The sequence below is a fragment of the Hemibagrus wyckioides genome, linkage group LG19 (assembly GCF_019097595.1).
Source record: "Hemibagrus wyckioides isolate EC202008001 linkage group LG19, SWU_Hwy_1.0, whole genome shotgun sequence".
NCBI classification, from domain to species: domain Eukaryota; kingdom Metazoa; phylum Chordata; class Actinopteri; order Siluriformes; family Bagridae; genus Hemibagrus; species Hemibagrus wyckioides.
In genome coordinates, this window is record NC_080728.1 from 5,225,211 (window position 1) to 5,239,724 (window position 14,514).

The following is a 14,514-nucleotide window of genomic DNA, read 5'->3' on the forward strand; positions in this document are numbered from 1 at the left end:
CTGTACTTTGTCTGTGTTATTTGTAGCACCTCTGGTCTAGGAGGAATGTTTCACTTCACTGCATCTGCTATATATGGTTGAAGTGACAAAGCTTCTTTGACTTATTGAATACAGGATTATTATTGAGTAAACACACTATCACACAAAAGTCTTCTGTTTCTATTAAACTTATCAATTTCCACTACATTAGTTATGCTGCCTATAAAAATATATTTTATTAAATTTTGTTTCAATATTTTAAAATGTCATTTTATTTTTAAAACGTTTGACACTGAAAATGAGAAATGATTTTAAAAAAAAAATGTAAGATTAGGAACAAAATCCTGCAAAATCTTAACATTAAGTCAGCTGCTTCCAGTCACTTTGAAAACAGTTACCCCCCCCCTCTATATCACACACACACACACCCCTAAAAAAAAAAGGAAGTATTTCTCATGAAAGCATTTTTTTAATCATGAAATCATTGTTTAATTTTGGTCAAATGGGCAAGACATCACTGTAAATGTACTCCAATAAAGTGGCTTCAATTTACAGGGTTTTTTTTAATGTGAAATTGTCATTCAAGTGTTTCTTCTTGTTATTAATGGTGAATTCTCTGATAAATTTGTTCCACTTTTGCTGCCATAAAGCCATGGCATTTTCCTTAAGCACTGGTGGCAAGGAACTGTACCTGTACAAAAACAAAAAGTCCGTCAGAAAATTCTCTCAAAAGATATTTCATATCTTTAATCCTAATTATAAACACAAAAACTTTCCACCTGATTGAATTCATTGCCAGCTCCTTCAGCGTGCCTACACTGGCACTCAGACCTCCAATTCCTACAAAGACTTCATAGAAATCATAGGAGAGTCCGGCAGTGCCGAACAAGGTGGGATCGTCAGAGCTTACAACCATGGGATGTCCTTCTGCCATTAACACTGCAGCGGGGTGATTTCGCAGATCTGACACCAGCTTCAGCACCTAGTACATAGACATTCATCCATCATACACTACATATCCAAAAGCATGTCCATCACACCCATATGTACATGTTGAACATCCCATTCCATATTTATTCCCTGCGTGTTTGCTGTTATAATGTGCTTCTGTCCTCTTTGAAGGCTTTCCACTAGCATGTCTGTGGGGATTAGTGATCATTCAAGAGCATTAGAGAGATCAGACACTGATGTTGATGTTCTAGTTCATCCCAAAGGTGTTCAGTGGGGTTGAGTCAGACTCAGGGTTCTGTACAGGACACTCCAGTTCTTCCACTCCAACCTTAACACACCATGAAGACATGGAGCTCAGGGGCTTTGTGTACAGGGGCATTGTCATGCTGGAACAGGGTTCAAGTCTCTTAGCTCCAGTGAAGGGAAAATATTAATATTACAGTATATAAAGACATTCTATACAATTGTGTTCTGACTTTGTAGCAAGAATTTGGAGAAGAACCATACGTATACAGGTGTGAAGGTCAGAGGTGCACATACTTTTGGTTAACAAGTATGATTGAACTAATCATGGCACTTTTAGATGTTTGTATTTTGTGAATCAATTAAATAAAGCACCTAAAAAACAACCAGCAATCATATTTAGCTAAACAGCAACAGTGATATTCTAGTGCAGTCTATTTGTTTCCATGCTGTAGATGTAGGCCATACCTGATTGGATATAGGACATACTTCCACTGGCACTCCCATTTTTCTGGACAGCTCTTTTGCCAGGGGATGATGTGCCAGGGCAAAACCATGCCCAATACGTGTAGTGTTGAATAACAGAGCATCCAGAACATTCCTGTCAACATCTGTGCCGAACAAGTCTATAAACACATTCCAATTCAAATTTTATTTATACATATACTCTATATACAGCATAATATTAAATTCATTTTGGAATTTTTGTGAAAATATTCAACTACTATATATAATATCAAAATAACATTAGGTTGTTAATTTATAGTTATGGTAAGAGTCTGCTTTGGGGGGGGGGTATGTGTTGCTAATGGCAACCAACAACCCTTATAAGTATATTAATAATAGAAGGAAGTCATTTAAGATGTATTTTGATGCATATAGACCTCAGAGTGCACAGAAGGAGAGACCAAATACATTCCAACTTTAAACTTAGACTTAAATTAAATGTTAACTTTAGGAGATTTATCACCAATACAACAATTTAAGTCATAAGGGTGGATTTGAGAAGATCTTTAGGTGACTCTGGGAAATTTCTGAAACTCATACTTGTCTTATACCTAATCATTAAGTACTTTTGATTTTAATCAGTAAGGGAAGGTTAATGCTAATTCTAATAACTTTGAATACTTTCTTTCAATCCTTAAGATAGATCCGAGTCAGGTTTAATCATTAAGACATGAACAAAGAGACTAGATAAATCGTTTAATCATAGACAATGATTAAGGATAAATTGGTTAATCTCGAGATTCATTCAGTTATGTTTAATCATATGATGATTTTCATTTTGGTAATCAGTACTTACTCTCATTGGTAATCACTGACATGTCTGTAATTAGCATCTCTAATTTATTGATTATTTGATAATCATCATAATTATTTGATTACTTGGTCATCTAATAATTCTTTCACTATTAAGCACCTGCCATAATCATTAGTCAACGGGTAAGCTTATGATAAATAGATAAAATTAGCACAAACGTAGACATAGAAGTCATAGGACCAAAAAAATATATAAAATCATAAAAATAGAGATGAGCAAAACTGGCTGAATCATCGTTAGTGGGTTATTATTCTCGAACTTTCTGGCTTTGGTGTAAACATCACAAGGGCATAGGCTAGCACATCGTACCAGATCACGGTATTGGCTCCACTGAGACCGAAAAAACATGTTGACGAAGTTCAGAATCCTTGGGCTTAAGGGCGAGAACACCATAACAGTCTTATTTGACCCAATTCTGACTTGAGTGTTTATTTTAGAAAAATTAAAGTTAAAACTACCCTTATATAATGTACAGGTGTTATCACGTCTTATCTTATGCAATTAAAAAGTAGCTTACCGTAGCAAGTGGAAAGTTGGTAAAACTCCTTGTGGCATAAGTAAGAACAAAACAATAGGCACCGAGACGGGAGGGGGTTTGGAGATGATGTTATTGAAGCGCCGGCAAAATATTATTGCAGTGGCGGATGTTAATGTAAACATAGGGACATAACACACCGAATAAGTGTAATTGAAAATCACAGACTTTAATAGAGAGGTTTCAGGACTTTAAATTAAATTAAAGTAAACTGACTACTCCTAGCCTAAATAAATAAACAAACTCAACTACACGCAGAGCTAGTTTGCCCCTTTTACCTTATTAGCAGTATTACTTAGGTAACCTGATGTAAATTAAGGATAGCGTTCGTGCCCTAAATAGTGGGAATACATAAAATGGTGTAAACGTAATAATAAAAATAGTGGTAAAATCCTCAGAATTCTAATAAATGTCAGCCAGTCACCATGAACCACACAGGAACAACAACAATCAAATACATGTGGGTGAATGTTGAATTAAAGGTGTAATGGGTATAATGAAACAAATGTGTTTTGGGGCTAAATAAGGTTTAATAGAAGTTTAGAGATAGATCAACCAATATGTGTCAATATTAAAACTTGTGACCCATAGAGTGTATGAAGGCCACAGAAAGGTGGGGCTGTTTTTCAGGGGGAATAATGGGTGAACGTCAAAACAATCCATAGAAAAATAGAACCCAGCAAGGTTAGGCAGCTGGGCTAAAGGGTATATATACTGGGGGATTTGTGAAGGGGGGTGTGCTTGACTGCATCGATTCATGAATCTGTGTATTTGAGTGCCAGTTTCGGTGATATTTTTTCTAAATAAAACCGGCTGCTTTTTCTCATCCAAGCCTGGAGGAGTACTTTATTTTTGTTTTTCTGCAAATTTCTAATTTGAACTACACGACTATTGGATTATATTGGTAATTGGAGAAGGCTCTAGGACCACTCGGTGGTGTCCACCTGGAGGGAGGCTCTGGGTTCCAACATGACCTTTAATTATACCCAAAATAAAAAGCCCTTTTTAAAACCCTGTTTCAGAAGATTAGAATGGGATTATAATGATAATATTGGGGTAAAACCAAACCATATCCTATTTATTTAGATATCTTTGCATCTTTTGGCAGAGCACTGATTTCAGAGACAGTAATGGAGGGAGCAGGTTGTGTATAAATCTGTAATTTACAATTGACTGAAGATATATCTCTCTTTAGATCACACCACGCTTCTATCTTCCCCAAACTGTCATCTATTTAAATGAAAAGATGTTTAGGATATGTCTCGTATTATGTAACCGTAATCTATTGTAACATAAGATTTGCTGTGTAAACCACTCACATGTGGCTGTGTATCTATTTTGTCATTTTGTTGATGCACGTCTATTTCAGCATGAGCTCTGATGTAACGCATCAGACAGCATGAGATCTCACATTGTCATTTACATTAAGACTTTAAAGAAATACACAAATCTGTGGCACAAACAGTAGTGTCAATGCTACCAACTCTATCAACGAATGTGTAAGATGAGAAAAGTGGACTAAAATGGCTAACACTGGAGGCATCGTCTCAATGCCCCCATAGGGAAAGTGCGAAAGTGCCCTCTAGGATGCCTCTAAGGAAGTTTAAATGTGATACAGTGCCCCTGGTTACAGTGCCTTAATGAATACCCTTCAAATGTTTAGAATGTTTGCCTCGCACTGGCAGGGTTGGAAGTTTGATTCCTGCCTTCTATGAGGTTTCCTCTGGGTTTTCTGGATTTCTCTTCCAGTACAAAGACATGTGTTGTTGGTGGACTGGCATCTCTAAATTGGCTGTAGTGTGTGAATGGGTGTGTGAGGAGGTTGGTACCCTATCAGGGGGTCCCCCATATTGTTCTTTGAGTCCCCTGTGATAGAGTCCAAGCTCTACAGAAAGCATAAAGAAAATAGCTAAAAGTATGGATTTATGGATGGATTCATTCTGCATGCGAGAAAACATGAATATATGAAGAATGATGCACTGCCCTATAGGGAGCCCCTACATGCACATAATGAAGTGCCCAATTGGTTGCATGGTTAGCTAGGCTAGACAATTTTTTTTGTATCCAGGGTCACCTCTTAGTACCAATTCTCTCCATAGAATAAAGACACTTTGACAGGCAGTTTGATCAACTTTATAAGCAGCACTGTAAAAATATGCAAAGCGGATTAAAATGAAGCTAATCAGGTTATAATTCATGCAAAAGCTACTGTAAATCACAAAGGTGCTCATTTACCCAACCTAGTTATTCTTCATTTAGTTATGTTTAAGTTAAGTTTTTCACAGACTTAGCTTTGTTTAGTTTTGGTATTTGAAAAGAATTAAGAAAAAAAAGTGTCTTCTTATGTAAACATGTGACTGTGAGATATGTTCACTGTATATGTAATGTGTTGAGGGTACACATACCAGTCTCGCCTGCGTGGAAGAAGTAGGAAAGTTTGGCTTTAACCTGAGTGGGAACAGATAGAGCATCTCGATAATACCATATGGAATTTCCTCCATCCTCACGCCCAACCTACAGCAAGACATAATCCCAAGTATAGAGCGTTAATTCAATTCATACCAGAAGCAAAAAACAGATGTGCTTTTGGCATAAAGTCAAGTAGGAGATTTCACCAGATCAAAACCAGCGATGACCTCTGGATATCGTTTTTGCATCTCTATGGTATCTTTTACTGCTTGTTTGACCGTAGATAAGTTCTGTGTCCTGTACAAGGGAGAAGAAGATTTCAAAACAGCAAAACTTTTACCAAAAAAATTGTATATTTTTTATATTTCGTATTTTTGTATTTTATTTTTATCCTGTCCTTTGTTCTGTCCTTATTCCTTTTCCTAGGGTCATAACAGTCGTGTAAGCATTTCACTGCATATCATACTGTGTACGATTATGTATGTGACAAATAAAAAATTTGAATAACAAATCAGCATAAAGCGCGATTCTACAGCCCAAGTGTAGGGAGATAAAATATATTCCCCATCTCTTGTACCAGAAAAACTTTCCATGTCAGCTTACCTGTGAACAGATACAATTATTCGCATCCCAATGAAGTCTGGATGCTCCAGCTTGAACTGTTCAGTTAGATTTTTGTAGGTTTGAATAGACCAGTCTCTGTTGTGGACAGTGCCATCAAGCTCATATGTCTGAAACAGAATATATATATTATATATATATTTATATATATATATAAAAAACAGTCAGGTACTTTCTGTGAGAGTCAGTATCATATAGTCAGTTCCATACCCTTTTTACATATGATTTCCTAAAGATTCATACTCAATATTCACCAACCTGGGACAGACCTGTCCTCAGCTCCATGTACATGATATTGTCACTGTAGAGTTGCAGGAAGCCTTGGTAGAGGTTATCTTTAAAAACAGGTGCATAGGTGATCAGCCCTGAGATCGAGGTGAATATTTGCTCAAATCGATTCCACACTTCGTCCTGGGTCGGGTATGTCACATCAGGGTCCTCAGTGAACAGCGTGAGGTTCCGCATCAAACTAAGAACAAATCAATTTAAAAAAGATTAAATGGATCTTAGTCAGCAATTTTAGCCTCTTATGTTCTTCATGTGTCTGCTTTGGTGGTACGGTGGCTAGACGATCAAGTCTGAAATAATTCACTCCAAAGCATGCGGTAATGTGCGTTATTGTCTGATGAGATCATGGTAGAATATTTTGGATATACACTATATTGACAAAAGTTTTGGGACATCTGACTTTCTATGCACATGAATGTAATATGGAGTTGGCCCGCCCTTTGCAGCTATAACAGCTTCAACTCTTCTTCCCCAAGGTTTAGGAGTGTGTTTATGGGAATTTTTGACCATTTCTCTAGAAGCGCATTTGTGAGATCAGGCACTGATGTTGGATGAGAAGGCCTGGCTCACAGTCTCCACTCTAATTCATCCCAAAGGTGTTCTGTGGGGTTGAGATCAGGTCAGTCCACACCAAACAAGCTCATCAATGTCTTTATGGACCTTGATTTGGTCACTGGTGTGCAGTCATATTGGAACCGGACAGGGTCTCCAAACTGTTCCCGCAAAGTTGGGAGCATGAAATTATCCGAAATGTCTTGGTATGCTGAAGCATTAAAAGTTCCTTTTACTGAAAAACACCTGAATTCAATGATTTGGAGGGATGTCCCAAAACATTTGGCAATCTAGTGTCATTCTATAAGATATGTTTGATGTAAAAAGTAGACAGTTTATCATCCAAAGAATGAACCTATGGTAAAGCATGGTGGTGGTAGCATCATGTTATTTGGCTGCTTCTCTTTAGCTGGGGCTAGAGCACTAGTCTAATTACAGATAGGTCCTAATACCAAAATACTGTATAATGGCACAAAACCCTGCAGGTCTCTGCTTAAGATGACAGTTAAAGATGAAGAAAAACATCACCTTCCAGCATGATTATTAGATTGGATTAGATTAGATTAAACTTTATTGTTTTTGTGCAAAGTACCTGCACAAAGCCAATGAAATGCTGTCATGCAGTCATTATGACCCAAAGTCAACATACAGCTTCAGAAAAAGATGATCAATATATAGGAATGATCCAGTCTGAGTACAGATCTTAATCCTATCATAAATCTCTAGAAAGATTTGAAGAGGGCTGTGAACAGAAGATCCTCTCATAGTTTGGTATATCTGGAGCATTCTGACATATCAAGATGTTTTATATTGGAAGACTCAAAAACACTGAGTGCATATACACATGTACTGTATATGCACACAATGTTTTAACATCTTCCTCACAAATATGGATGAATTGAAATACATGTATGTAATCACGTAAGCTTCATAAGGTTTTTAAAGTATTTAAGATTAGAAATGGAGAGCTACAATTATAAAACACCTTTTAAAAGGACTGTAGGATTGGGTCAGTATTCGTACTATAATGGACAAAACTGCACTGATTCATTTCTTACTATAAAACATTAACATCTAAACCAGCTCAAACAGTTAGCAGTATCATATCAGACCCACACATTACACACACTCCAGCAGATCTTTATAAAAACATCTCATATTTTATAATAATGACATGCTACAGTAGATCACCTCTTGTCAAAAGCAGGTACATCACTCATGGTGGCTCTCAGTTTCTCCAACAGGTTCCATGGAGAGCAACCCAAACGTTGGAACGGCTGCCGTGCAGAGAACACGAACTGCACGTGACCCGTCCGCGTGAAACAGACGTAGCAGTGAGGCCGATAGGTTACGTTCATCACAAGCCAATCCACGCTTACCTGAGCAGAGCTGTGTATGTGTAAGATTGCACCTTAAATGAACAAATAGTAGAATAATGTGATCAGGAACTTCTCAGGAACCTACAGTCTGGATCAGTAATCATTATAGATAGTAACCAAAGTGTGGACTTGTTGGGGGTCATTAAGGAATCTAATTTAAATAAGGATTATGGAAAACATTTAGAGAAGTACCTTTTGGCATTTTTTGTAGAAGTTTAAACACAGGACTCTTTTGGATGTAGGGCTTTGCTTTAAAGAAGTGCATCGCTGGAGGGAAATGTGGAGCCTTCATCTCCTGCTCCTTCAGTTTATGCAGTAAAGAGTCAAGCCAACGTTCTGCCACACTGAGCTTCACTCTGCCACCGATCTGCATGGAGGCTTCCTCCTGGAGTAAAAGCTCTCTCTGATGAGGGTCTGGTAGACGTTTGCTCTCTTTCACAGAGGCTAAGGCCAGCGTCATCAACAGAGCTGTAGAAGCGCATGATATAGAGCAAAATCTCTTCATGGTCTGTAAGGAAGAATGAGAGAGAGAGAGTCATAACTGAAGCAGAATTCATTAGGTCTGATTCTCATGCTAAATGCAATGGAGTGTCCAGTCTTATCCACAAAGGGCCGTAGGGGTGCAGGTTTTCATTCCAACTGAGCAGAAGCCACACCTGAGTCTACTGAAAGCCAAGATCAGTTGATTAGCCAGCTGGAATCAGGTGTAGCTCCTACTTGGTTGGAATAAAACCTGCACCCACACCGGCCCTTTCTGGGTAAGATTAGACACCCCTGCAATAAGGACTTAATTAGCTCAGCATTTTCCAGTTCCAGTGACACTTTAAAGGTTATTTATTATTTGATTTACTGGAATGAAGCACACTTGTTCAAATGCAGAGCTAAAGAAAACACTTACAGCGAGCTACACTACTACTACTGACCGTACAACAAACTATACACTACACACCATACACTCCAGTTTGCAGTTTCCTGTCTGTCTGTCTGTGCCACTGCTCAGTCTCCTTATAGCCACACTTGTTTTCTGTCTCAATTTTAATACAACTAAAGAAGAAAAAAAGAATGCAAATATATATAAAATGAAATATGAAAAAAAATGCAAGAAGTCTTACCTGAGAAATAAATCTCTTCTACTAAATCTTCATTCACTACTGAGCCCTGGAGTGCTGGTTACCTTCGGTCGTGTGAACAAGAGACTAAACTTCCCACATGACTGCCCCTGTTTTAAGACACTTCACTTCCCCAATCTCTATTAGCACACTTGGTCAGCTGAATAGGGCTCTCCATTATTTCTCCCAAGTTCACTGACAATAGAGGAACAACAGGGCAAGTCATAAGACCCTGAAAGTGTCTGCAAAAACTTCCACAGTTACACATTCTCGAGTTGAACATCCTCCCTTCGGAGTTGCACTCTCAGCAAGAGAGAGAGACACTGAACAATACATTTACGGTCAACACCGGTCAGTAGGACACATAGAGAATATTCTTTATTTCTCTCGATTATTTCCACATTCACGTAATCTCAGCATTTGCACAAAAACGTTTTCTTCAGTGATACAGCACATGATTTGACAAATGAGACAACAACAAAAAAGAAATCGTACGGAACAAAAAGCTGTAATGGCATAACATGTAATAGAACATAAACTAAAACGTGAAGGAATGTCTTAAATATTGAAGAATGTCCACATAAGACTTGTCTTGGAGTCGCGAGTGTAACCATTCAGACTCACTTGTAAACATATGAACCTTAGAACCTAAATTCAATCATACAGCAACAACGAATCACAAAATACTCCACGAACATGTACAGACAATTCATAAGTTAAATACTTAGACACATGAATTCAATCTTTTACATCTAAATAAAAATAAAGACAAACAATGTAGGTTTTTTTTCTGTTCTGGTCCTGAATGCTCCTGGATCACAGAGAGGGAGATGATTAGTCCATGAATTTGCGGTTCTGATTGGCGCCGAACAGGGCAACTCGGATTTCGGGCATCATCTAAACAGGAAAGTCATAGAAAGACCCGAGTTAGGATTTATTACCAAGAATGCTAGAATGATCCTACAGTCAGAATTTGTCATTCATTTAAGTGGATTAAACCTTCAATGTACCGATACACCAAATTATACACAACTGATTTAAAGGTTTAGCACCGAGCTACGTCTCGGACCTTCGATCTTCTTTGCCCTATTTTCCATCCTTGAACCTTATGATCTTCTACTCAGCACTAAGACCTCTGAACTGTTCCATCCTCTCAGAGGAGGTATAAAGCTGACCGACTCTTTCCTGTTGCTGCTCCATGATAGTGAATACTTTTCTGCCGTTTATAAAATCATTCAGACTTTTTAAATCTAACCTGAAATCTGATTTATTCTAAGGCATTTGAATCATAGGAAGGTCTCATCATCCGATGATCTCTTTGGCTGTGTCCCCTTTTGCTTCATTTAATATATTTAATTTCTTCATAGTGGTGTTTTTAATTTTATTTTCATTATGGTTTAATCTTCTACCGATTTCTTTTACTCTGCAGCACTTCAGCCAACATTTTCTGTCTTTTAAATGTGCTACAGAAATAAACAAACCTGATACAAATATTGTTGTGTGCTGCTCTTGCAACTGGCAGAGGCAGCTCTTCATCTCCATCATTTATAGTTTGTCTGGTAGCTCAGTACAAATTCTAAGCACTAGAACCTACTTAAAAGTTCAGGTTTAACTGGAAATGTTGAAAGAACTAGACAGTAGCACAGGGCTGAAGTCTTAACAACTAAAGAAGTGATATTCCAAAGCATTCAGGTCTCCTGACTACTGAAAAACATTACATGAATTAATTCAAATAAAAGTCAGGGGGACAGACACTCCAAGATTCTCAATGCTTTAATGCTGTTACTGTTTTAACTGTCTTTTCTTCAACAATAATTTTGGCACAGATAATAGGTAATTTTGAGATGGAATTTATTTCATAGATTTAATGACTACTTTGGAGTTTTGTAATCATCTTCACGATTTTCCAGGTGGCGTGTTCATTTAGTCCATTTTTTTTGAACATTAGCCAAGGACAAAGAGTTTGTGGCTTAAATGTCTTCAAGAAATGTTTGTCTATTCATTATGTACAGTATCCAAGCTTTCATCATTCAACTGCTGGGAATTTAAAGCTTCTCAATATTACTGATGACATCTTGACATTACACCATTTCCATTGGAGATTTTTAACCCTTTATACTCTACCTGCTGTGCCAGAAGATCCAGCCTGCTCTCCAGAGTGTTAGACACTTTAATCTTGCCATCCGCATTATAGATCTCAATCCCACCCGAGCTACAAAAGAGAGAAAGACAACGCATGCAGTTCAGTGCTTCAGGTTCCTGACTAGAGAAACACTTTCTTCTAAACAGTGCGATACACACATATCTGAAGGGAGGAAGTTATCCTGGTCGATCCGCACTTCAAGATTGTTCTTCACAGATGCTTTGTAGACGGGGATGTTCTTCTGCACAGCAGCCTGATATTAAATAGAGAGACATGATGTTTTACAGCATTTAATCACAAGTTCATTCATAATTACTCTATAGACAGATTCATAAACTTGAGGAAGTTAAACCTCACCTGCACCAAGGCCAAGTCCTGCTTGCGGCAACGGATCATCACTTTGGGTTCAAGCAGCTGATAAAAACCCTGAGAAACATAAAATGTGTCATAAGGTTTTTGTGATTATCCTCACAAATTTAACCTGTGAATAAAAATGCCATAAAATCTTCTGCTAGATATACAATCTGACTGACAATGATATTCATTAACTATTTAAATGTAACTACATGCAACCTTTACCTGCGTCCCGTAAGACATAGTGCACACTACGAACTTACAAAAGGTACTCCAATTTATAATGTATATATTTTAGAAGTGTAGTATTGTCTCAAATGGAGGACTAATGACGTCGAACACATGTAACGCGACGCCACTAGCTTTAGTACAATATGTTGAATTTCTTAAATCTCACAACATGGGATAATTTAAGAGACATGTGTAACGTCTTGTCCACTGCAGTGTTGTCGGCCATTGTAAAAAATTTTTACCCATCCAGCATCAGCACCTTGTAGCCCCACCCCTCTTCCACTACAAGCTGAGAGGGTTCAGTGCATGAAGTGTCCAACATTCACACTTGTTTTCTTTTTATTTTGGTTGAATAATCCAGGTATGGATTTGGTTGAGTAATCCAAGCTTCATCCGGGTATGTGAAGTGCACTTTTTTTTGTAGAACACAATACACACACTAATTATACTACAATGGAGTAAAATAGTGCACAAGTGTGCGATTTGGGATGCACCTTTCTGTCTATATTCACTTTAAAAACACAAAGACAGGCTGATACTTCACTGACGCTATTAGGAAAATTCCACAGTTACAGTAGAAATAAGTAATAGCAAATAGCGATGTAAATATTTTAATTGCATATATAGCACTCAAAGTTCATCCTTATTCTATATCTACATTCATATTGTCTAAAACAAGGGTGTAAATGTAATGGTTATGCTTTCAGTCTTAGCATCAAACACTTGTTCACATCAGTTTTTAAAAATTCATTTATTTAGAAATCGCACAATGGAGGCCAAGGTGGTCAGTGCAGGAATATTACCTGTAGCACCAGTCCATCCATCAGGGCTGAGTACCGGGATGGATCTCTGGCTACGTTAGCCAGTCTATGACGTGCGTCGTTTAACATGTCCTATAAAAAAAAAAAAAACACCACACAATAACGTCACACAAACACACTAACCAACATCGTGTCCGAATCTAACTTGAGAACGCGTTACAGACCGAGATCATGTCATCACGGGCCTTCAGCACCTTCAATCTAGCCTGGTTCATCAAGTTAGACATCTGACTGTGGAAGAAGAAATAAAGAGTAAGAAAGTAAAGAATGACTCTACTTTAAGTACAAAAAACATCTGATCTAATCCTGGAGATCCGTCTTTCTGCATGACATGACTCACATTTTCTTCTGCTGCTCAATTTGTTTTTCCTTTTTTTCATAGTACTCCATGATCTTCAGCCTCTGAGTCTGCACCAGGCGACCCTTCTCGATGTTAAACTCTTCTTCTGCCTGACAAGAAAAACTTAAAGTCAAGCTGTGCATTATACCTAAACCTGTTTAGGCTTAGAATTAGTGATTTGAATATGAATATAAAAACAGGCTATAAAGAAATGAGTATACTGAAGAATAGGAAGAATTTTTATGTAAGCTTTCGCAGGTGTTTACCTTGGCATCAATTTCCTCTGCTTTTTCATTGGCCTCCTGCTCGATGAAAGCCATCATGTGCTTGATCTAGAGACAAAGAGAAACATTAGACATTAAGTGACGATAAAATCAATCAAGTCAACCGGCTGGTGTGATGAATTGCTAAGAAACACCTAAGCATGATGAACAAAGTGTTGTCTTGTTAAAAGATGAGCTACAGTGAATGCAGAGAGCCAGAAATGTGTTTCACATTCACGAGCTGCTGCTCGATTATGACTGAGAACTTCCTGACCTGACCATAGGCCAGGATTTCAGTCTAGGGCAGGCATACATAATTTAATCCAATTAAAACATTCATTCATTCATTCATTATGAGTTGTTTTTTAACTGAACATGTTAAAGAGGTTTATTCAAGCCGGTTATTATGTACTACAGCACACACGCACGCGCACACGCACGCGCAATCACGCGCGCAGGCACAATGGCGGTGTCCTTCCCTATCACAGTTTTGAAGGTTATATCTGCACACACAGTGTATTAAATCTTAAGTAAAAACACCATAATGCTCATTCAACGCCATACTCAGTGCAGCAGTATGAGGTTTAATGATGTAAAATCCTCCCACTGTATCGCATCATCACCTGCTTCTGGACGTCCGCGTCGCTGAGCGCCATGGCTGCTCTCTACACTGGTTATTAAATTCCTTCAAATCCAGAAAATGTACGACGGAATTCGCAGGTCCACTAAAACCACCTTTTTTCCCGGTCTTGGTCTTTTATCAAATGACACAGAGCTAATAAATCGCACCGGAGATAAAAATCGTGACGTCCCTTAAAGCATCAGCTGATTCTCGGTCAACAAGCGCAGGCTTCACGTGACACGCACTTCCTCTTCGGTGGGCCAATCAGGATTAAGTGCACGTGACCAAGTTAGTTAGTCAGTCAGTCCAGATGATAAGGTCTTATTTTGTCGTGATATCAGATGGTTATGTAT

General features: G+C 38.0%; 2 protein-coding genes across 2 annotated transcripts; both read right to left on the reverse strand.

Annotated features, from left to right (window-relative positions):
* Positions 1-444: 444 nt before the first annotated feature.
* Positions 445-9,600, reverse strand: ada2b (adenosine deaminase 2b). Its single transcript, XM_058417081.1, has 10 exons — positions 9,391-9,600; positions 8,471-8,786; positions 8,091-8,310; positions 6,318-6,528; positions 6,042-6,169; positions 5,645-5,735; positions 5,435-5,543; positions 1,642-1,799; positions 759-961; positions 445-670 (listed from the first exon to the last, which is right to left on the reverse strand). Exons 2-10 carry the CDS (start codon positions 8,781-8,783, stop codon positions 529-531), a joined length of 1,575 nt encoding a protein of 524 aa, XP_058273064.1. The 5' UTR covers positions 8,784-8,786; positions 9,391-9,600; the 3' UTR covers positions 445-528.
* A 139-nt stretch (positions 9,601-9,739) lies between these two features.
* atp6v1e1b (ATPase H+ transporting V1 subunit E1b) lies at positions 9,740-14,403 on the reverse strand. The gene is made up of 9 exons (XM_058417086.1): positions 14,163-14,403; positions 13,543-13,608; positions 13,277-13,386; positions 13,101-13,167; positions 12,919-13,008; positions 11,888-11,956; positions 11,689-11,783; positions 11,512-11,599; positions 9,740-10,284 (listed from the first exon to the last, which is right to left on the reverse strand). Exons 1-9 carry the CDS (start codon positions 14,193-14,195, stop codon positions 10,222-10,224), a joined length of 681 nt encoding a protein of 226 aa, XP_058273069.1. The 5' UTR covers positions 14,196-14,403; the 3' UTR covers positions 9,740-10,221.
* Positions 14,404-14,514: the final 111 nt, after the last annotated feature.

Excerpts from the sequence above, each read along its gene's own strand:
- ada2b (XM_058417081.1), bottom strand. The coding sequence starts at position 8,783 with ATGAAGAGATTTTGCTCTATATCATGCGCTTCTACAGCTCTGTTGATG. Across the intron at positions 6,529-8,090 it reads GTACCTGCTTTTGACAAGAG|TTTGATGCGGAACCTCACGC; the intron begins GTGATCTACTGT and ends ATTTGTTCTTAG. Across the intron at positions 1,800-5,434 it reads CTTCCACGCAGGCGAGACTG|ACTTGTTCGGCACAGATGTT; the intron begins GTATGTGTACCC and ends ATGTGTTTATAG.
- atp6v1e1b (XM_058417086.1), bottom strand. The coding sequence starts at position 14,195 with ATGGCGCTCAGCGACGCGGACGTCCAGAAGCAG. Across the intron at positions 13,168-13,276 it reads ATTGAGCAGCAGAAGAAAAT|TCAGATGTCTAACTTGATGA; the intron begins GTGAGTCATGTC and ends CTTCTTCCACAG. Across the intron at positions 10,285-11,511 it reads TGGATCTTCTGGCACAGCAG|ATGATGCCCGAAATCCGAGT; the intron begins GTAGAGTATAAA and ends TTTCCTGTTTAG.